General features: G+C 40.8%; 1 protein-coding gene across 1 annotated transcript in view; it reads right to left on the bottom strand.

Moving 5' to 3' along the window:
* gfra4a (GDNF family receptor alpha 4a) overlaps nt 1-21,562 on the bottom strand; it is a 201,848-nt gene that overhangs the window by 9,635 nt on the left and 170,651 nt on the right. Inside the window, exons 5-6 of the mRNA XM_055230955.1 lie at nt 14,643-14,752; nt 10,211-10,345 (exon numbers count right to left, since the gene is read on the bottom strand). Coding sequence (XP_055086930.1) covers nt 10,211-10,345; nt 14,643-14,752 — 245 coding nt within the window. The remainder of the gene's footprint in view (nt 1-10,210; nt 10,346-14,642; nt 14,753-21,562) is intronic.

Here is a 21,562-nt window from a genome sequence, read left to right as displayed (position 1 = left end):
ACAAGGGAGATGAAGAACACAAAAAAACTACCCTGTGTGCAATCTTTACAGTGTATATTAAGGCATGCCTAATTAACTCAATAGGAACTTCGCCAGAGATGGATAACCAAAAATGTACTAAAATGGATTACTGTTACTTCAAAATAATATAATGTTACTCGGTGGTCCATAAAAGTGCAAAAGTAAGAGTAAAAAGTATCTGGGGAATCTGGAGTAAGTCTGTCTGGATCATAGATTATAAATAAATGGACATAGCTAACATGCTAGCCGCCACGCTCTAGATAGGAAGTGATCATGAGCACGCTTCCAGCTTCAGCAACTCTGGCTCCAATTCACTTTCTATTGAAAAAACTGTCACTTCTCTCTGTGACTGCTGCAGTGAGCCTCGTCATTTTGGTCTTAAAATGTTCGTATTAACCAGCTCTACATGATCCTGGTGTTTTTATGTTGCTATTGTGTCTGTAAATCAAGATATGAACATTAATAACAGACAAATCAGGCGCCTTCTTTCCCCAAAGTTGCTCTCGTTAGCAACAAGTTTGATTGACAGCGTTGCTAAGTGCTCACTCCCTGCTTAACTAGCGCTGTGGGTGGGAAGAGGCATTACCTTCAACAGCCTCGCTCCGGATTGGCTCTTTGGTCGCTATAATACTCCAAATGGGAATTGGCTCCAAATTCGCCGCTATAACTGCTAGCGTCGATGAGCTTCATTTTACTGGAGCTTAATGCTACGGGTGACGTCACACTCCCTTAGTCCACTTCTTTATACAGTTTACGATCTGGACATGACATTTGAAGTTAATTGACAAAAATACAGTTTAATGCGTCATGTATTTCCAAAGGTGATAGACCACGAAAATGAGAAAAGTACTGTTACACTGTAAAATACACTGCCAGGCCAAAAAAAAAAGTCGTCACCTGGATTTAACTAAGCAAATATGTTGTCGTTGCTGCAGTTGGTCAAGTCTAGGTTCAGCAGAATGAGGTCAGCTGACACCTGAATATACTGAATGACCAGGTTATTCTGTCAATGTATTGTTTCTTCCCTGATGGCACGGGCATATTCCAAGATGACAATGCCAGGATTCATCAGGCTCAAATTGTGACAGAGTGGTTCAGGAGCATGAGACGTCATTTTCACACATGGATTGTCCACCACAGAGTCCAGACCTTAACCCCATTGAGAATCTTTGGGATGTGCTGGAGAAGCTTTGTGCAGCGTCAGACTCGACCATCATCAATGCAAGAGGTGAAAAATTAATGCAACACTGGATGGAAATAAAACTTGTGACATTGCAGAAGCTTGCTAGAGTGTGTGACGTTTTTTTTTTTGTTTTTTTTTTTGTCAGGCAGTGTATATTACTGCTCAGAGAAGTCCAATAGCTTTAACTTTGATTTAACTGCTTCTGAATACCAGTCTCTGAACTTTGTATTCCATTAACAGAGCTAAACACTTTGGCACCATTGAAGTCCTTGAAATACGATAAAACAGTAAATGGCCAGATTTTGATATAACGCTTTTCCACCCTCAAGTCACTCAAAGCACTTTACATCAAAGAACTATTCACCCATTCGCACACCTGTGTACGCAGACACTAGGGGCGACGTGGGTTAAGTGTCTTGCCCAAGGACACAACAACAGCACAACAACACAACGAAACTGACTGATCTCCCAATGATGCTTATGTCGAGAGCCGGATTAGAGCCACCAGTTTTCGGATTAGTGGACAAATACTATAATGTCATATCAAAAATGTTGCGATCAATCAATATTACTTTAGAGTAGTGGTTCTTAACGTGGGGGGTTCGGTGAGTCAGTCTCAGGGGTTCGGCGGAGGTCAAGACACGCACCCGACTCATATGATTTGCGGACTGCGAGCATCTCCAGACGCTGTGTCCCAATTTGACAAATGCACCCTTTGATGTGCCTATCAAAGTACCTGCCCGACTTAAATGCGCCGTTCGAATGCAGCAAGCGTTTCAGGGCACTTTGGTAAAATGACACACAACATGAGAGACGGCCAGAGTGATGCCCCGGCATTGACTGGGAGGATCCCGGCGACAACTGCGCTCTGATTGGACATCTTCAATGCACCACGGAAGCACATTACCGTAATGACAGTAACATATTTAAAGAGCCTCATGCCTCTGCTTTGACATGAATTTACATGAGAGCACAATAGGTTGTGGAGTTAAGGTGTGTGTTAAAATGTTAAAAATAATAAATAGCATAAATACAATAAGTTCATTATTGGAATACATAAGATTAAAAATTAAAATCATTTCAGTGTGGTAGTATTAAAAAGATCATGTCTTTGTGAAAAGGTATGTATGTAATTTGCTGTGAGTTCATGCATTGTATTTATTCTTTGAACACAGTGATGTTAATGCACCGTTCATTTTGTGCACCAGTAAAACATACATATGTCTTGAATTTGAAAAAAAAAGTATTTTATTTTTCAATTAAGAAGGGTTTGGTGAATGTGCATATGACACTGGTGGGGTTCAGTACCTCCAACAAGGTTAAGAGCCACTGCTTTAGAGAAATGAAAACAACTACAAATCAAACCATTGTAATAGTTCAGTACATGCTTTGATAATCTGCAGAAGATAAACTTTAAAAAGGCACGAATTCACCAGTTTTACGGAGTCATCTGAATGGGTACGATTCTTTATTTTATTGGCAATTTTAGATTATGTGTCAGTGCCCGTCTCTAGATATTGTGTTTCTATCATTTCCATTCTACAACACATACATAACAATGCTGCTTATTTACAACGGACAGCGAAAAAACACATCGAAAACATATACTGGATTAATTTTCAGGTGAGCTGCATCACATTGACCTCTCTCTCCTTCCCTCCTCTCTTTCTTTTCCTTTCTTCTTTCCTAACGAACATGTATCCAGCCCAGACTATTACCCTGTATATACACTCTGGATTGTATAATGGACTGCCTGGAGACTCTCTCACTACAGCCGGGCCCAGAGGAAACGCATGACGTCAAATGCAGAGCTATGTAATATATAACATGTAGCAGCAGATAATGAACACACACTCCCAGATGCATTTATTCTTTCTCGCTGCTGTTTCTCGCGTTGATTACAATTGCATTAGCATAACAGTGACTGCAATTAAAATATGCTAAAGACGAAACCAGACAATATGTAATTACAAGTGAGATCTGTTACATGGCGTCAGCAAGAACACTTGACTTTTTCTCCTGGCAAAGAAAAAAGTCAACAATGAACCGTTTCAAAAATGTAAATACAAATGGGCCATTCAGTTATGTACTATTATACTACTTTTCGAGTGCAGTGGAAGGTACCTCAGTATGGCATTAAACTTAGCTAACTCCATCAAGGCAAGCAGGAAGTGGACAAAGGAAGTGACATCGCCCGTAGCGTTTGGCTCAAGTCAAATGAAGCTCGTCGAGGCTAGCGGTTATAGGGCGAATTTGGAGCCGATTTTCCATATTTGGAATTCCGACAAACCAAGGAAATATTCCGGAGCGAGGCTGTTGAAGGTAACGCCCCTCAGCGAGTGCTTAGCAACGCTGTCAATCAAACCTGTTGCTAACGCGAGCGAGAGTGACATCGAAGATAGAAGACGCCTGATTTGTCTGTTACTAATGTTCATATCTAGCGGGTTAGCTATATTTATATACAGTATACAGTCTATGGACACAACCAAGACAAGTTACAGGTCAGCTCTGTGGAGAGGCGAGTCTGTTCTCAGTAAGAATGCATGCAATAAAAACATCTAGAATTAAATACAAGCATGACAGATGTGTTTACTGTCATTTGTGGTACTTTGCAGACAAGCAGATGGAGAAAAGTTACATAGTGCACCTTTAAATTGCTGCTCTGTAGTGGCGCACTGCATCGCAAATCAAAATGCAACTCTAATTTCTCCTTGCAGTATAAGTTAGTAGTTATTATCAGTTATGGGGATTTCACAGCTTGCAGTTGTGTTCTGAGGTGTGACCCACAAACAGTGATTTCTCTGAGGATCATAACAGATTGATCCGTCTTTGCAAACAAAATTCTGCAGCCAATCAATGCCCTCTCCTAGTCCTGATCCTGACCGCTGAAGTATTATCCATCAGGACACTGCGGTGGGATAGTGACCCTGGCTCTGCTCCTCTCCTCAACTCTGCAGCTAATTAGTGTGTGGATAGCAGGGCTGTAGTCAATAGCGAAGAGAGCAGACTGTCAGCATGTTGTGTGGACAGCGGCAGAGTGGTTAGCATCGGCGTCCCGGGTCATTAGCAGCAGTGGGACAGGTGTGTGAGAGAGAGAGGGGCGGAGTTAGTGTCCCTGGTCGCAGAGGACAGAGGGGCGTCCAGATGTCCGCCTCAAACCATCAAAAGCAAGAAATACTCTGGAGGTTTGCACTAGGAGCCTGTGTAAAGTGCACACTGGAAAACCTCATTTGGCTAAGCATAAAATATCATCTGTTAGGCCATAGCAACCAGATTTAACTTATTTCAAACATTATTTTAATATGACTTTATATATTTTATGATTACATTGTATATACTGTACATTATTAGTAGTATCGCAGTATCACACTGGTCTTTCGTGCAGTTATTCCGATACATGTGTTATTATTGCTAAAAATAAAATACCTTGAGAAACATGCTGCTTTCTCACTGTAAGCGGGCTCGCCTCTCCACAGATCGGACTTGTAACTTGGTCTACTGGCATTATCTGCTTATTGATAAGTTGTTGAAAACAGCAATGACGTTTGAGAAGATTATAACAGCTTTTTTTGTGGAATACCTGATGCGGCCCAGCTTCACCCACACTCTGCCTCCTGCGGCCCCCAGATAATTTGAGTTTGAGACCCCTGCCTTAGATATTTGAAAATACAGCGGAGCAACAACAAATTTAAAGCGATCATCGAGGAAGAGGGAGATAATATACGAAAATTTGAGTTTTGAGAGTGTTTAAACAAGAGAGAAATGTGAGAAAATGATAATGCCTGTGTGAGAAAAGTGTATAAAGTGTGTGGTGAGGGGTTTTACAGCTGCAAAACATATAGAATAATTGTAAAAAATAAAGCAGACGACTTCACGGATTTTGCCTATTGCGGTTTATTTTTAGAACGTAAGCCCCACGATAAACGAGGGACCAGTGTACACTTCTTTCTCTTTGTCTAATAGTACCTTTTTACAGTTTTCCGCTCCCAAAGTTTGCAAAAAATACTACTTTTTGCTAACCTAAACCCTTATTACATGTGAATAAAAAGCACATAGGGTTAGAGTCACACACTGTACTCCCCAATGTTACCCTCCTGGGACAGTTTCTCTGTAAATGTTTGGGCGGCCATGTTGCCTCGCTCCTCTGTCAAGCCTCACTTCGTCTCTTTTCGTGTACCCGGCCCTGAGAAGCATGTATTCCTGTGTGAAACCTTTTAGACACTTTGCCGCTCTTCCTCTCTGTTTTTCCTTTGTACCAAAATGAAAATAATTGCAAAAATAGATGATCTGCCCCTCTGTTCATCCTCTCGTCTCGGGCTCTGGGAATGTGGGAACATTAGGGGCTGCTCCTCTGCATAATGATCAAGCTATTCGTGAGATCAAGATTTTTAATGAAATAAGATTGACAAAAACACAAAAAGGAAGGACTTAACCGGGTCTGTATTAAAACTAATCCAAGAATAAACCGCTTATCAAAGTAAAGTGGGCAAAGTTAATTGTGAGTCATGATTATAATTGTCATATTACAAATCAAAGTAATTTATTTTTTATTTTTTTGCATTACCTTTTTACTCTATCTTATTATTTTGAAAGTGTGATTTCATTAAGCTGGTCACATATGTCTCAGTGGATTCACTCTGCCACTGCATCCAACAGATCAGTGTGTGGATGCAAAACAACTTTCTCCAGCTAAACTCAGACAAGACTCAAGTCATCATGGTGTCAGCAGTCACCTCCAGTCTCTCTCTTTAAAACATTAAAATCAGGCTAGAAATCTAGGAGTAATAATGGACTTAGACTTTAACTTTAACAGCCACATCAAATCAATAACATCTGCAGCTTTTTACCATCTAAAAATATTGCAAAAATCAAAGCTATACTGTCAAAAAAACAGACTTAGAGAGACTTATCCATGCATTCCACACTCTTCAGTTTTAATGTTAATTTTATGATGATTATTTGTGATTATTTATGTTTTGATGTGTGTGGTTTTAATGTCTTTCTTATTCTGTAAAGCACTGTGTATGAATTGAGCTATACAAATAAACTTGCCTTGCCTTGGCATATACTAGAGGAATCCATTGGACTTTTCACTGTTGTCATGGTGTCTTCTAACTATAATCTTAACACTAAAATGTTTACCGATTTAAAAGTCCTTTGCATTTGACCCACCCCTTAACCACGCGCTGCTGGACAACCAATCAGGAGCAGTGGACTTATCTCTCAGGGGTACTTAGCTGGAAGATGGGAGCCTGCTCACTTAAACACAGGGAGAACATGCAAACTCCAAGCCAAAAGTCCCCACCTGGTCCTCACCTGGTGTCCCCCAGTCATTTTTGGTCTAAGCCAGGACTAAACTTGAAGAAGAACGGACAGAATAAACTGACCAATTGTGCCTAAACCATATATGGTATAAAGAAGTGAACTAAGGGAGTGTGACGTTGCCCATAGCGTTCAGGTCCAGTCAAATGAAGCATCATAGCAACTAAAGAGCCAATCCGGAGCGAGGCTGTTGAAGGTAACACCCCTTTCTGCCTGCACCACTGGTAGTTACAGTGAGAGGGGCAACAGCTTTCTAATGTAACATGAATTGGAGCCAAAAGCGTAGCCATGATCACTCTTTATTTGGAACGCAAAGGCTAGCAGATTAGCTATGTCCATTTATGTATACAGTCTATGACCTAAACGCTGACTCTATAAAGCAGCACTAAACAAACCTAAGCAACGACTTAAGAAAAGCCCCAGTTTGAGCAGCCCCTTCTCACACGCTTCATTCCTCTGCAGTCTTTCACCTCTCCAGCTCCAAAGGACAGCGCTTTAGTTGGACACTTCTCTCTAGGCCCGCCTCATTAGTTCGCAGGCAGCAAACCAAATTATGCTCAATTACAAAGTCATCAAAGACCTCCTGAAGTCCTGGCTCAGCAGCCCAGCCCAGCACAGCAGCAGCACTGGCCCCACTCACACAATACTGCTGAAGTCAGGAGCAGGACGTCAGCGGAGATAGACAGCATTCTGACAGAGTGTGAGGTAATAACAGTCTTACTTTAGGTGGTTTTGTAATTTTATCATATTACTTATAGAACATTGCACATATACACTTAAAGGTGCACTGGGTAACTTTGGTGGTACTGTCAGCTGCTTGTTTCCATGGAGATGTGGCTGCTTTGCCTGGAGAGCTCCACAGAACGGTGTTAAACTTACAGTATCTATGTGGAGACAAGCAGGTGACGCTACCAAGCCAGGGTACAGGTAAGCTCTGTGGAGACTGGGACCAGCTCACACGAAGAATACATGTTTTTTCAAGGTATTTTTTAACAGAATACATGCAAGATTTATACATTTATTGCCATAGTGTGGAATATTCCAAGCAAAATGATATCATAATCATGGAGATGTGCGGCGAATCCTAATATCTCCACGGAAACAAGGCCTACACTGCACTAGAAGTTCTGCAGTGCACTTTAAAAAACAAAAACTGGTCATTACAATGCTATTATATACTTTTCTTTGAATTCTTGTGTGTTATTATTAAAATGGGTCAGGCATTATAAGTATTTTTTTTTTACTTCAGCCTAAATCCTTCGGTCATGATAGAAATGTTATGTACAACCTTATACAAGTTGAATAATGTTTGATTTGAATGTAATAAATAAATAAGCAGTTGTATTAAAGGGCCCATAAAAAACGAACAAACAAAAAAACAAAAAAACAACAACATGGGGACAACTAAACTATATTTCAATGTAATCGTGCTCCTAACAAAAATTGAAAAAATAAAATTAAAAAAAGGCCCATATTACACCATTTTCTGATCTGTGTTATAATGTTTCCTCATCACAAACAGACCTGGAGCTGTGTTTTGTTTCCTTCACACAAACCCTCCATATTTAGGCTGTTCCACCTTGTGATGTCATCATGTGGTAAAACAGGAAGTGCTCTACTGTCTTTTTTAAACTCCACACACCTTCACTAGAATCATTTGGATCATTTCTGCTCTGGAATTGCCAATCTCTACCGAACTAAGGGTAAAAAGTAGTAGCTGTCAACGTGAAAACTACCACTTCATGACATCACAAGGTGGAACAGAGCATTTTAAGCTTTGGAGATGTACAGACTAATAATAAAGAGTTACTCAAACATGTGTGAATGAAACAAAGCACAACTCCAGGTGTGTTTTTGATGAGTTAAGAACATTGTAGCACGGCTTAAAGGTCACAAGAGTCAGTTTTGTGTAATACAGGACCTTTAAAATAAGAGTCGACAACTTCAAAGTAACATTTCCTGTATATGGGACACATGAGTATTTGACAAATCTCTAACTACGGTCTTACGCCGAGTACACTGAGGAAAATAGGCAGTTAGTTGAAGTCTAAATAGTAATTAACTAGATTTGATACAGTTCTATGCGCTGCTTGAACAGACCTAATACATCCACAATTTCGTAACTGTGAATTACTATTTTTCCACCGGGATTACAACCAAAATAGCAGATCCCAAACAAGCTTCATTTTCTCAGTTATTGGCACAGTTCCAACCCCCAGAACCAGATCCTTTAAATGTGAGGGTCTGTCTGTTTGTTTTTCGCTGATCTGAGCCTGGAGAGAGGGGGGCATGCACGGATGCTCCACAAATCACATCTCCATTAAAAACCTGCTCGTGCCCATTATCTGGCATTCTGTTTGGACAGCCACAGCCTCTTTGCACAGACACAAACGTGCGATGAGGACACTCTAAAAAGGCTTGTTTTCCCTCGTCTCTAAGGAGCTTATAGTAAACAGGACAGAACACAAGGCATTCATCAGGCCACGGACATATAAAAACTGCATTTTTAGACGTGTTACATGCAGTTTATTTCATACTTACAGCTGTAGACAGTACTGGGAATTAAGTAGTAATGCTGTATGATGGTTTTGACGTCTGATGATAGAAGTAAAACAGCAAGGAAAGACTTTTTATACAGTTTTAAAGGTGTTTGCAATAGAGAGCGAAGTAATGGTGGTAGTGCTTTTGCCCACAAACCAAGAAGATGTGGATTCAACTCTTAAATAGGCAAGACAAGTTTGTATAGCACAATTCTTACACAAGTTAGTGTTGTACAGAATAAGAAAGACATTAAAATCACAATACAACAAATCAAAACATAAATAATCATCATAAATTAACATTAAAGTGCAGAATAAAAGCCTTTCAGTCATATGCACAGCTAAACAGAATCATTTTGAGCCTGGATTTGTCAAAGTAGAGGCCTGTCTCACATCTTCATGTTTAGTCCTGACTCTGGGCACCAGCAGGAGGCCGGTCCCTGAATGGTTCACGTGGCAATAACATATGGGAGATCTACTTTGGTGCTAGGCCATGGAGAGACTTGCTTTAAAGTCTATTGTCTATAAAGTTATAAAAGTCTATGTCTATAATTAGCCAGTCAATAATCAAAACTCTGGTAGGAGTCGTGTATGTGCTGAAAGAATACAGTAGCTGACTCTGAGTGTGTGATCATGCTCACACAGGCATCAAACCAAAGAGACTAAACCCTGGACTAAACCTGGACAGGACCAAGGCTAAATCAGGACTAGCACTGGACCAAAGTTTACATCAGGACTAATCTGAGCTCAAACCAGGACGAAACCAGGACGAAAGCAGGATGAAACCAGGACGAAACCAGGATGAAACCAGGACGAAACCAGGATGAAACCAGGACCAAACCAGGACCAAACCAGGACCAAACCAGGACCAAATCAGGACCAAACCAGGACCAAACCAGGACCAAACCAGGACCAAACCAGGACCAAACCAGTACAAGTTTAAATGCATCCTTACAATTTGCCCTTAGTAACTATGTTCGACTATACAACACACTATGGGACTGTAATACATCACCTAAAAATTCAAAGGACCAGACTATTCAGAGCCAAATTTAAACCACAGTGATTGTACGAAGGCTTTATGTGTAACATGACAGTGGAGGATAGTAAATCTGTGTGTGTGATCTGTGTGTCCATTACTCACTGAGACAGACGTTGTCATGGAAGAACTCCAGGAAGTCGTTACACTGCTCCCGGTGGTTGCCGCTGGCAGCGCAGGTGCACCATGGGCCCACATTGGAGGTGGAGTTGTCCAGGTAGTTTGGAGTGATTGTGCTTCCTGCAGAAAGAGGAAAAAGAGGATCAGCAAATCAGCACGAGAGGAAAATATATGACGAGTTTACAAGTTTTGATTCACAAAATATGTTGCTTCTTGTGGCAAAATGGAAACATATTTTTAAGGTATTTATGTAACTTTTCTGGTGAGGGGGCGGCCATATGCGTGTTTCCATGGAGATGTTATTGTTTTTCCTGAAAAATTTGAAAATATGACTCATCTATTTCAAGCATGTGACAACACCAGGCCAAGTTACAGGTCAGGCCTATGGAGTAAGAATACATTGTTTGTCATGGTTTTAGCGATAAAAACCTGCAATAAAAAAAATGTGAGATATGTTTAATGACACACTGTGGAACATTCCATACCATGCAGTGACATATGGACATCAGCAGGTTGAGGACCTTCTACCAGAAAGGTTCCATGGCGCACATTTAAGCTCTCAGTTTTGAAAAATCAAGACAGATTAAAATATCTGGACCACATATGCCAAACTCAGGCCCGGGTGCCAAATCTGGCCCGCGGTGTAATTATATTTGGGCCCTAAGATCATATCAGATGTGCGTTAGTGCTGACCTGCTGGTATTTAGCACATGCACCATTAACTCTACAAATCCCAGAATGCTTTGCTAATAGGCTGGTGCGCAGAGTAAAAGCTGAATGTTGCAAATTGAGCTTGAATATTATGTTTTCTCTATGCACTTTTTCTACTCCAAAGCATGAACTGTTAATAGTTTCAGTGAATGAAATTATTATTTTTTGTTTAATTTGTTGTCGTTGTTGCTTGTAAAAAAAAAAAAAAAGACTATTGATGTGCCTTTTATTTCTCATATGTTTGTAATATCAAGCTTGAATTAATAAACTAAACTTCATATGAAAAGGTTAAACACTACACACCAGGCGCAGTCGATTTTTCAATAAATATAGATTTTGACTCGTGAATTTGTCTCAGTTTTTACTTTTGCCCCACTGTAAATTTAAGTTTGACGCCTCTGATCTGCACCATTTATTTTAGTTGCCTTGACGACCAGCAAACCAACTCATTATCTTCATTTACTGGTTGTTGATCTGCTGAATAAACCAACAAGTATCTACTGTATTAACGGCGTTTTAGTAGCAAGCAGAACTCTCCTTTTCCATTAGTGACATCCTGTAATTTGACTGTCAAGCCTTGCACTTAGTCGAGCACGAATCTTGGGTTAATAAAATATCAAAAACTTCAACACGGCATTACAACATTTTAGAGTTACGAGTGTAAGTGGAAGGCGATCGGGCTTTAAAACGAAGTTCTTCCCAAAAAATCCTTTCAGCCATAAGTACTAGTACGTCCAGCTGTGTATTGTCCAGCCCTAAACTAATCCTTTCAGCTATAACTAGTATCTCCAGCTGTGTATTCTCCAGCCCAAACTGCTCTGTGATCGTGCAGGTTCCCCCGAGGCGGTGCTCAAGCTTTCCTCTCCTCTTTCTAAAGTCCTCTCCTCCTCCTCTTTCTCCTTTCTCCTTTACGCCTCGTGCCTCTGGACTTTTTGAAATGTTTGTGGAAGTCATTCTGGGAGAAGGGTGATACGTCTTTGTGAGCCCTGTATTTTTAAAGTGGCTGGGAAACAAAATGGCTGCTCTTTGAGTCAGAGGGGACGTAGAAAAGTTGTGATTTACTTGCATTGATTTTGTCCCCGGTCCCACACTTTCAAACAGGAGCCCGGATTCACACTTTGAGGTGAGTTTAGGAGGCGAGCCAATCACTGTCGCACAACTCTCTGGACTCTTTTATCTGTAACGCACAACACTGACTCTCCTGGTGCAGTCTCCAAGGGTAAAAAGTATAGATAGTGTAGATGTACTTACAAAGTTTGACGAAGTTGGTAAGAATTAACAAAGTATAACTCTATGATAACTACACTTAACCTTAATAAAGAGAGTACTGCTTACTATGAGGGTCCTCCGGCTTGTGTCCATAGAAAATATAATAATCCACAGTATGGCATAAAACATACCTGTCTCCATGGTTATGATGTGAGGTTTTAACTTTGTATTTCAATTTAATCATGCAGTTGACTTTACCCCTCCAGAAAGTGACATACTATCACTTTAATACAAAATGAACACATAGTTTGAGTTTCAAGTTGTTTCAATTAGTAACTAAAGTAATACCCTTACTAGAAGCAGAAGAAGTAGTAGTAGTGGTAGTAGTAGCAGCAGTAGTAGCAGTAACAGCAGCAGTAATAACAGTAGTAGCTGTAGTAGTAGTAGTAGTAGTAGTAGTAGTAGTAGTAGTAGTAGTAAAGTAGTAGCAATATCAGTAGTAGGAGCAGTACTAGTCGTAGTATTAGTAGCAGTAGTAGTAGTAGCAGTATTAGTACCAGCAGTAGTAGTAGCAGTATTAGTACCAGCAGTAGTAGCAGTAACAGCAGGAGTAATAACAGTATTAGTAGCAGTAGTAGTAGTAGAAGTAGAAGTAGTAGCAGTAGCAGCAGTAACAGCAGCAGTAATAACAGTAGTAGTAGCAGTAGTAGTAGTAGTAGTAGTAGTAAAGTAGTAGCAGTATCAGTAGTAGTATCAGTAGTAGTAGTAGCAGTAGTAGCAGTATTAGTAGCAGTAGAAGTAGTAGCAGTAGCAGCAGTAATAACAGTAGTAGTAGCAGTAGTAGTAGTAAAGTAGTAGCAGTATCAGTAGTAGTAGTATTAGTAGCAGTAGTAGCAGTAGAAGTAGCAGCAGTAGCAGCAGTAATAACAGTAGTAGTAGTAGTAGTAGTAGTAGCAGTAAAGTAGTGGTAGGAGTAGTAGTAGCAGTAGTAGAAGTAGTAGTAGTAGGAGGAGGAAGGAGCAGCTCTGTGGTAGAACTTCATTCACTCCTGATTGAGCCAGTGTCAAAATCCTTTTTAAAACACTTGATAAACCGTGTCATGTTTGGACCTTCACTTCAGGTTCAGGAGGTTCGATGTCCAGAGTTAAAGTCGTGCATTTGGCCCTCAGTCTGTTTTGTAATGCAGCACAAACACTGGTCAATAGTTGAAATTGTGCTCCTTATGATGCCAGCTCCAGCCTCAGACACATTCATCAGACTATATTGATTAGACTGGACCTCACTCACCCTCTTTATTTTTTCACTGCTCCTCCTCCTCCTCTCTAAAACCGTTTATCCGGGCAATTCTTTACCAAATACAGCAACTGGTGGACACGAATACATCAAACTACCTCCTGTCATTGTTGGGTATATATTTATTTTGTGCATGTATTTTTATAAAGTAATTTGCTGTATAAAAACCCAAATATGTGCTGATCTGAACTGCATACAATTATTACTAAGGATTTTCATATAAAGGTGCACTATGCGACCTGTCTCCATGGAGATGGAATTGCTTTGCAGGTCAGATCACACCACCAGGCCAAGGCACATGTCAGATCTATGAAGAGGCGAGCCCACTTTAGCAATAAAAGCCACCTAAATGCTAGATAGATGATCATAATGCTACACTATGGAACAACCCAGGCAAAACAATACATTTTCTGTTCTATTTGAAGGTGAAAGAGTTTCACCAGAAAAAGTACATAGTGCACCTTTAACTGCTGTGCCATATACTGTTTATAATAGGGAGGGGGCTCAAAACGGTGCAAAACTCCACTACATTTCTTCAGTTTTTATTTTCTTTTTAGCTGCTTTATTTCAGGTGCCACTGTTGCTCTCAAAATGGCCCTATAACGTATAAACTTTTCTCTCTCACGTCAACCAACTTTATGTTCTCATTCAATACATCTATAACTCTCCTCTTTGGTCTTCCTCTAGGTCTCCTGTTACCTGGCAACTCGAAAATCAGCATCCTTCAACCCGTACACACACACACCATCTCTCTTCTCAACGATTTCAACTATTTTTCGCTCTTATTTTACCTCTATAATTCAACTTTCTTATACCGTCCCATCAGGCCCGTCAACAGAAATTTGGGGACCCGGGGCAAGAAGCCTCCCATGGGCCCCCCCCTTCTAATATAAATTAATAGGTAGACGGTACAATTCTGGGCCCATAAGAGCTGGGGCCCGGGACAACAGAGCCTCTCGCCGACTCCCCTGCTTCCCATCGCATAGACCAGGGGTGTCCAAGCTACGGCCCGGGGGCTAAATATGGCCCTTAGACAAATTTTTGTTGGTCCTAATGCCTTCATAATCAGTACTTCTTACAGCAAATTTGAGTAATCCTACCAAAATAACCTTAATAACATCACTTTTCACATCATTTTTCAAGACATGGCCCTCGGTGAAAAGAGTTCGGGCCCCCCTGGCGTAGACGTACATAGAGAGCTTACCTATGAGTCCGGTGTAGGCGAGGAGACAGGCCCCGTAGTTCTCCTGTCGGCAGCCGCTGGAGCTGAGGTCCGAGGGCTGGCAGTCGAACTGGAACTGAGCCCAGCGGGACCTGAGAGCAGAGACAGACAGCACTGAGACTCGGCCCGGGTTGCGGCGGAGAGTAGCAGGACTTTTATCTGGTTTAACAATGCCAACAGAGGACTTATACAACAGTGTACTCACCTTTGACCTTTACACACAGAAGAAGTACATTTGAATCAATAACAGACAATGAGACAGTAGCATTTGTATTATGTAAGTTTATTGTAGTACGAGTTGTAGTAGTATTTGACCTAATATAGCGCCATAAAAGCTGATCTAATGTGACTTGAGTGCTTCCACTACTTACCCCACACGCCTCACCCTCTCTGTCACATCTCTTTACCTCCCCACCCAGACGTCCTCTGGTGGGCTGCCAGTCTGTGCAGCGTGTGGCAGCTAGTGCTTGGCTCGGCTCCTAAATATCTGTCTGGTGCCTATAGCCCGTGCGCGGATTAGACAAATATAGATCTTTCATATAAATACCGCCATCTTCACCTTTTCCTGGCAGCCACAGATCTTCACCCTCATCATCTTCCTCATCCTCGCACAAGGCTATCTGGGCCATGCTATCACGCATCAGCTCCTGCAGGGCTGGCATTTGCGTCTGATCCCCTTAAGGACACTGCTCTACTCTCACTCCCTCTCTCCCTCTCTCTCTCTCTGTCTCTGCCTCTCGCTCCCTCTCTCTCGCTCTCCCCCTCTCTCTTTTTCACACTCTATCTCTCTTTCTCTCTCTATCTCACTCTCTCTCTGCCTCTCTATTTCTCACTCTCGCTCTGACTCTTGTTCCCTCTCTCTTTTTCACTCTGTCTCTCTTTCTCTCTCTGCCTCTCTTTCTCGATCTGACTCTTGCTCCCTTTCTGTCTTTCACTCTCTTTCTGCCTCTCTCTCACTCACTCCCTCTCTCTTGCTCTCCCCCTCTCTCTTTTTCGCTCTCTATATCACTCTCTCATCTGCCTCTCTCTTTCTCACTCTCACTCCCTCTCTCTCTTTTTCACACTCTGTCTGTCTCTCTCTCACTCCTTCGCTCTCTCGCCTCCTCTTTTTCACTCTCTGTCTGTCCCTCTTTTGCTCCCTCACTCCCTCTCTCTCTGTGTGTCTCTCTTACTTTCTCTCACCTTCTCTCTTTTTCACTCTCTATCTCTCTCTGTCCATCCCTTTCTCTCTCTCTCTCTCTCTCTCTCTGGCTCTCTCACTGCCTTTCTCTCTCTCCTCCTCCTCTCTCTTTTATCGCTTTCTATCTCTCTGCCTCTCTCTTTCTCACTCTTAACTCTGGCTCCCTCTCTTCCCCTCTCTGTCTGTCCCTCTCTCTCACTCCTTCTCTCTCTCTTTACATCTCCCTTTCTCACACTCTCACTGCCTCTCATTCTTTCTCTCTCCCTCCCTCCCTCCCTCTCTCCCTCCCTCTTTCTCGTTCCTTATGTCTCTGTAATAACACACCCTGTTCTCTGAGAAGTCATCCTGGGTCAGCTTGACTTTCTATTTTTTTAGTTTGAGTTTATAATTTGACTTCCTGGTTGAAGCAGATACGACAGACGCAGAGATACAGTAACTATAATGTCAACAAGGGCCAAAACCTGATGAAATTTCGAGATGTGATGACGTAAGTCGATGTATTCTGTTGTAGAACGTACCGATACTTCCTGTATTTTTGTACTTTTCTTCTCAACTGCCACTGAACTGATGCCATAATAACCATCTACATGACTGACTACTTTGATGCGTACAATCTGCGGGGTGCAAATGAAGGGTGGGGGTCTCGGGAGGGACGGTTGGGCGGAGGGGGTACAGAGCGTGATCGATAGGCGAGACAGATGAGGTCCTCGGCGCGGTTGGCATTTGAAGAGGAACTAGATGAAATGCGGTTGATGTATGCAGTGGCTGATGGTCGGAGTCTGGTGGGATAAAGGTGACGACAGCTGATGCATTTTAATACAATCAAAATGAACTGTTTGGGGGGATTGAACGCGAGCGCTCGGAGTGTAGCCCGTTACGATTGACCCTCGTGGTGATCGATTTCAATGAAGCTTCATCAATAATCGCTTGCCTTCACAGTCGGCCAATCACAACCTTCTATTTAACCGGTCAACCAATCAAACGGAGACTGTCGTGGGAATGCAATCTCCCCTTCCTGTTTTGTGTAATTACAGCAAACCACCTCTGCACCGTGTTGGGAAACTTCTGAGAATCTAGCACCACAGTGGCTCTAGTAATGTATGCTGTTGTTGTGTCCTTTGGCAAGACACTTCATCCACCTTGCCCCTGCATCCGCTTCTACTATAAATCTACTGTAACTTCATGACGAAACCATGTCTGTGTAGTCCCTCAGTCGTCCAGGTCTGATCCATCGCAAAAGACAAAGTTTAAATCTGTCAACTGGACGAATCTGTTGTAGGACTGAAGACGTTTCGCTGCTCATTCGCCGCTTCTTCAGTTCTGGTCAGATTACTCGTGGACATTGCTTTATATCTATCTGAAGGAAGGAGCTAACTACACTGAAACTATAAACAGCTATTTTCTCCAGTTTCAGCCTTAACGACCCAATTCAACTGTTAATGGACACCCTATTGTTCTCTTTGTTTGCTTTGGGTCTGAGGATGGATATGTGAAAGCAGAAAAGACATACGTAGAGATAACTATAATGTCAACAAGGGCCAAAACTTGATGGAATTTTGAGATGTGATGACATACTAAATCGAGGTATTCTGTTGTAGAACCTACCAATACTTTTTTCTTCTCAACATTCCCCCCTCACAAACTGCCACTTGTTCTTTTTGTTTGCTTTGGGGCATAGATCTGTGAGAGATTATGTCTCAGGCCCTCATTCCTGTTTAAGGAATGTACCAACACCGACGTGAGAGCTACTCTGGACCCCAGTCTGCTGTACATCTCCATCTCAAAGACACTAACCACTGCTTTGAAAATAGTGAAGTTCAGATTTTAGCCAGAGAAAAGAAATGGTTTGAGAGGAGAGTTAAAGAAGCTATTTTGGTTAAGAAAGAGAATCCTTCCTTAAACAAGAATGGTGGCCTGAGACATAATCTCTCACAGATCTTTGAATCCATCCTCAGACCCAAAGCAAACAAAAAGAACAATAAGAGGGCCATTAACGGTTGAATAGGGTCGTTAAGGCTGAAACTGTAAAGATTAGCTCCCTTCAGACAGATATAAGGCAGTATCCACCAGTATTTTTGACCAGAACTGAAGAAACGACTTGGATGAGCAGCAAAACGTCTTCAACTCCTACAACGATTTGTCCAGTTGACAGATTTAAACGTCATCTTTCGCTAGAACCAAACCATCTCAATCTGGCAACGTCGTCTTGACCAAACTTTGCGTGACGGATTTAACATGAGATTCTTGTTAAACTCTGGATTTAAATGCAGTGCAGTTGTTCTCTCTGTACTTATGTGGGTAAATATACTTTTCTGATCCTGATCTCAAAGTGCAAACAGCCTAACCCCATGATAACCTGACTTGCACATTGGTAAATATTGGCAGGGCAGTCGTCTGAATCCTGAGATAATGGCTGTTCCAATAACGACTATTGCTACTCTGCGCTCCCCCCGGTAAACGAACACACATCTAATTAAACTAATTAAACACTAAATGAGTTTATCAATTTAATTAATTAAAGACAGTCCACTAATTAAAAGTGAGTGAATATATCATGGCGGCCAGGCTCAGCTTCAAATGCATAATGCCACATATTGTCTTCTAAGCGTTTTTTTTTCTTTTTTTCAATTAACTGGAATAATTTGTTGCCGTAGAAATAAAGAAATGAGATAAAAATATGAGAAATAGATCATCAGGCTTAGTGTATGTGTCTTTGTTTTTGATATGGTATTTTCAAACCAACTTTAATCAATATTTCTTAAATTAGAAAAGAATCAATAGCTCATCTAGGTAATGCTCAATATACTGTATGAAAAAATACACACACATACACACTGAAAAGGCACATCTACAACTCGCAATAAGTGAAATCTGTGTAAAAAAAAAAAGTACTTTAAGAGGGGTTGTAATGTCCAAATATCCAATTGGCTAACTATAGATCTCTACAAAAATACACTGGGTTTAAATGTTGTATTACGTCACTTCAGAATACATTTAAATCTGCTTTTATATTACAGAGAAATCCCAAATCGAATCACAAGTCAACCCGGATGTGAGATTAAAAAGACCCGACAAGTCTTTAAAAAGACATAGAGAGCATTACTTTTTGAAGCTCTGGACTGATCTGTGCACTCAGTCTTGTTTTTCTGTTCTAAGTTCTGTGTAAGTCCTGTGTTGTGGAACTGCAAATCTAAATGTACTTTTCTTTGATTTCTGTGTCATTATTTATTAGGGTTAGACATTACAAGTATTTTTCATTTCAGCCTAAAATATTTTGGTCTTGATTGGGGTTGTTATGTATATCCTTGTCATGTTGCAAATGACAGAATAAACTACTACCACTACTACTACCACTATTACTACTACTACTACTACTACTATTACTACCACTATTACTACTACTACTACAACTATTACTACCACCACTACTACCACTATTACTACTACTACTATTACTACCACCACTACTACCATTACCACTACCATTACTACTACTACTACTGCTACTACTACTACCACCACTACTTCTGCCATTACTACTACCACTATTACTACCACCACTACTACCACTATTACTACTACTACTATTACTACCACCACTACTACTACCATTACTACTATCACTACTACTACTACTGTTACTACTACTACCACCACTATTACCACTACTTCTGCCATTACTACTACCGCTACTACTACCACTACTACTACAACTACTATTACTACCACCACTACTACCATTACTACTACCACTACTACTATCACTACTACTACTACTACTATTACTACCACCACTACTACTACCATTACTACTATCACTACTACTACTACTGTTACTACTACTACCACCACTACTACCACTACTTCTGCCATTACTACTACCGCTACTACTACCACTACTACTACAACTACTATTACTACCACCACTACTACCATTACTACTACCACTACTACTATCACTACTACTACTACTACTGCTACCACCACTACTACTATTACCACTACCATTACTACTATCACTACTACTACTACTACTACCACCACTACTACTACTATTACTACCACCACTACTACCATTACTACTACTACTACTATTATCACTACTACTACTACTACTACTACAACTACTGCTACTACTATTACTACCATCACTACTACTACTACAACTACTGCTACTACTATTACTACCATCACTACTACTATACCCACTACCATTACTACTATCACTACTACTACTACTACTGCTACTACTACCCCCACCACTACTACCACTACTTCTGCCATTACTACTACCGCTACTACTACTACTAATACTACAACTACTATTACCACTACCATTACTACTACCAATACTACTACTACCAATACTACTACCACCATTACTACTACAACAACAACTAAAACTTCTACTACCATCACTACCATTACTACTACTATACCCACTACCATTACTACTATCACTGCTACCACTACCACTACTACTACTACTACTACTACTACTACTACTACTACTACTACTACTACTACTACTACTACTATAATCAGTAAATATATTTACATTTTTCCTTCTTTTCTTCTCCCCTGATAGGAATACCAAAGAAGTTCACAATACGCCTGGTAATGCAAATCACAAAACCCATTACTCCAAACTAGGAAAAAAAGTTTTAAGTTTAGTTTCACTGAGAATAAACTTTAAAGGGCCTATATTTCACTAGTTTTAATTTGTTTTATAATGTGTCCTCATCACAAACAGAACTGCAGTTGTGTTTGTTTCATTCACACATGTTTAACACACAAACCCTGCATATTTAGCCTGAGTTCAAACAAAAAACACTCTGTTCCACGTTGTGATGTCATGTGGTGATACAGGAAGTGCTCTGCTGTGTCCAGTTCAAACTTCACACAAACTTCATTCATCATTTGGGTGATTTCAGTCCTGGAATTGACAATTTTTACTGAACTAAAGATAAAAAGTAGCTGTTAAAAACTACCACCACATGACATCACAAGGTGGAACAGAGCATTTTGAGTTTTGGAGATGTGTGAAAGAAACAAGACATAAGTTGAGGTATGTTTTTGACGCGGTAACAGCATTATAATAAAACATAAACGTAATATCAGACCTCCTTTAAGACAACGTTTTACATAGATTATTTGTGCTATTAAGAGAGCGGCAGTCGAACGCCTAATCTCGAGTCTTGTTTCAACAGTGTGTAATTTAAGGTCAGCGTTTGAAAGCTGCTCTCAGACCTGCGGTGAGTTTCGAAGTAAAAGTTCTGTTTGGGTTTATTGAAGGTTGACTTTGTGGTTAATGCACTGAGAACAATTTCCCTCTCAGACAGAAAACATCGGGGTTAGAAGAGACTGGGTCTGCAGGGTCTGAATGAACTCTCCTGGTTTACACAACATCTGGCCTTGTAAACAGAATTAGAGCCGAGTTTTTATGTAGACTCAACGGTAAATATGTCTTAGCCTAATATAAATTTGAATCATTGCGAGTGTCTGATATAATTCGTACAATAATATCTTCTAAAAACATGAAATTCCTACTTGAAACTGTGTGAAACTGTGTGAAACTTGGAGAAACGTGGAGCTGTATTTCTTGATCATCCCATTGTGTTCAGTTCTGTCCTTGTTGCTAGTTTGCGGCATATTTCCACATCTATTTGAAAGGACGCAGAAGGAAAAGTAATCTTCCAAAGTATTTCTGTGCTTTTGTGGG

The sequence above is a fragment of the Periophthalmus magnuspinnatus genome, chromosome 22 (genome assembly GCF_009829125.3).
Source record: "Periophthalmus magnuspinnatus isolate fPerMag1 chromosome 22, fPerMag1.2.pri, whole genome shotgun sequence".
Taxonomy (NCBI): Eukaryota; Metazoa; Chordata; class Actinopteri; order Gobiiformes; family Gobiidae; genus Periophthalmus; species Periophthalmus magnuspinnatus.
Note: the sequence above shows the minus strand (reverse complement) of the source record. Positions and strands in the feature narration are given on the sequence as shown.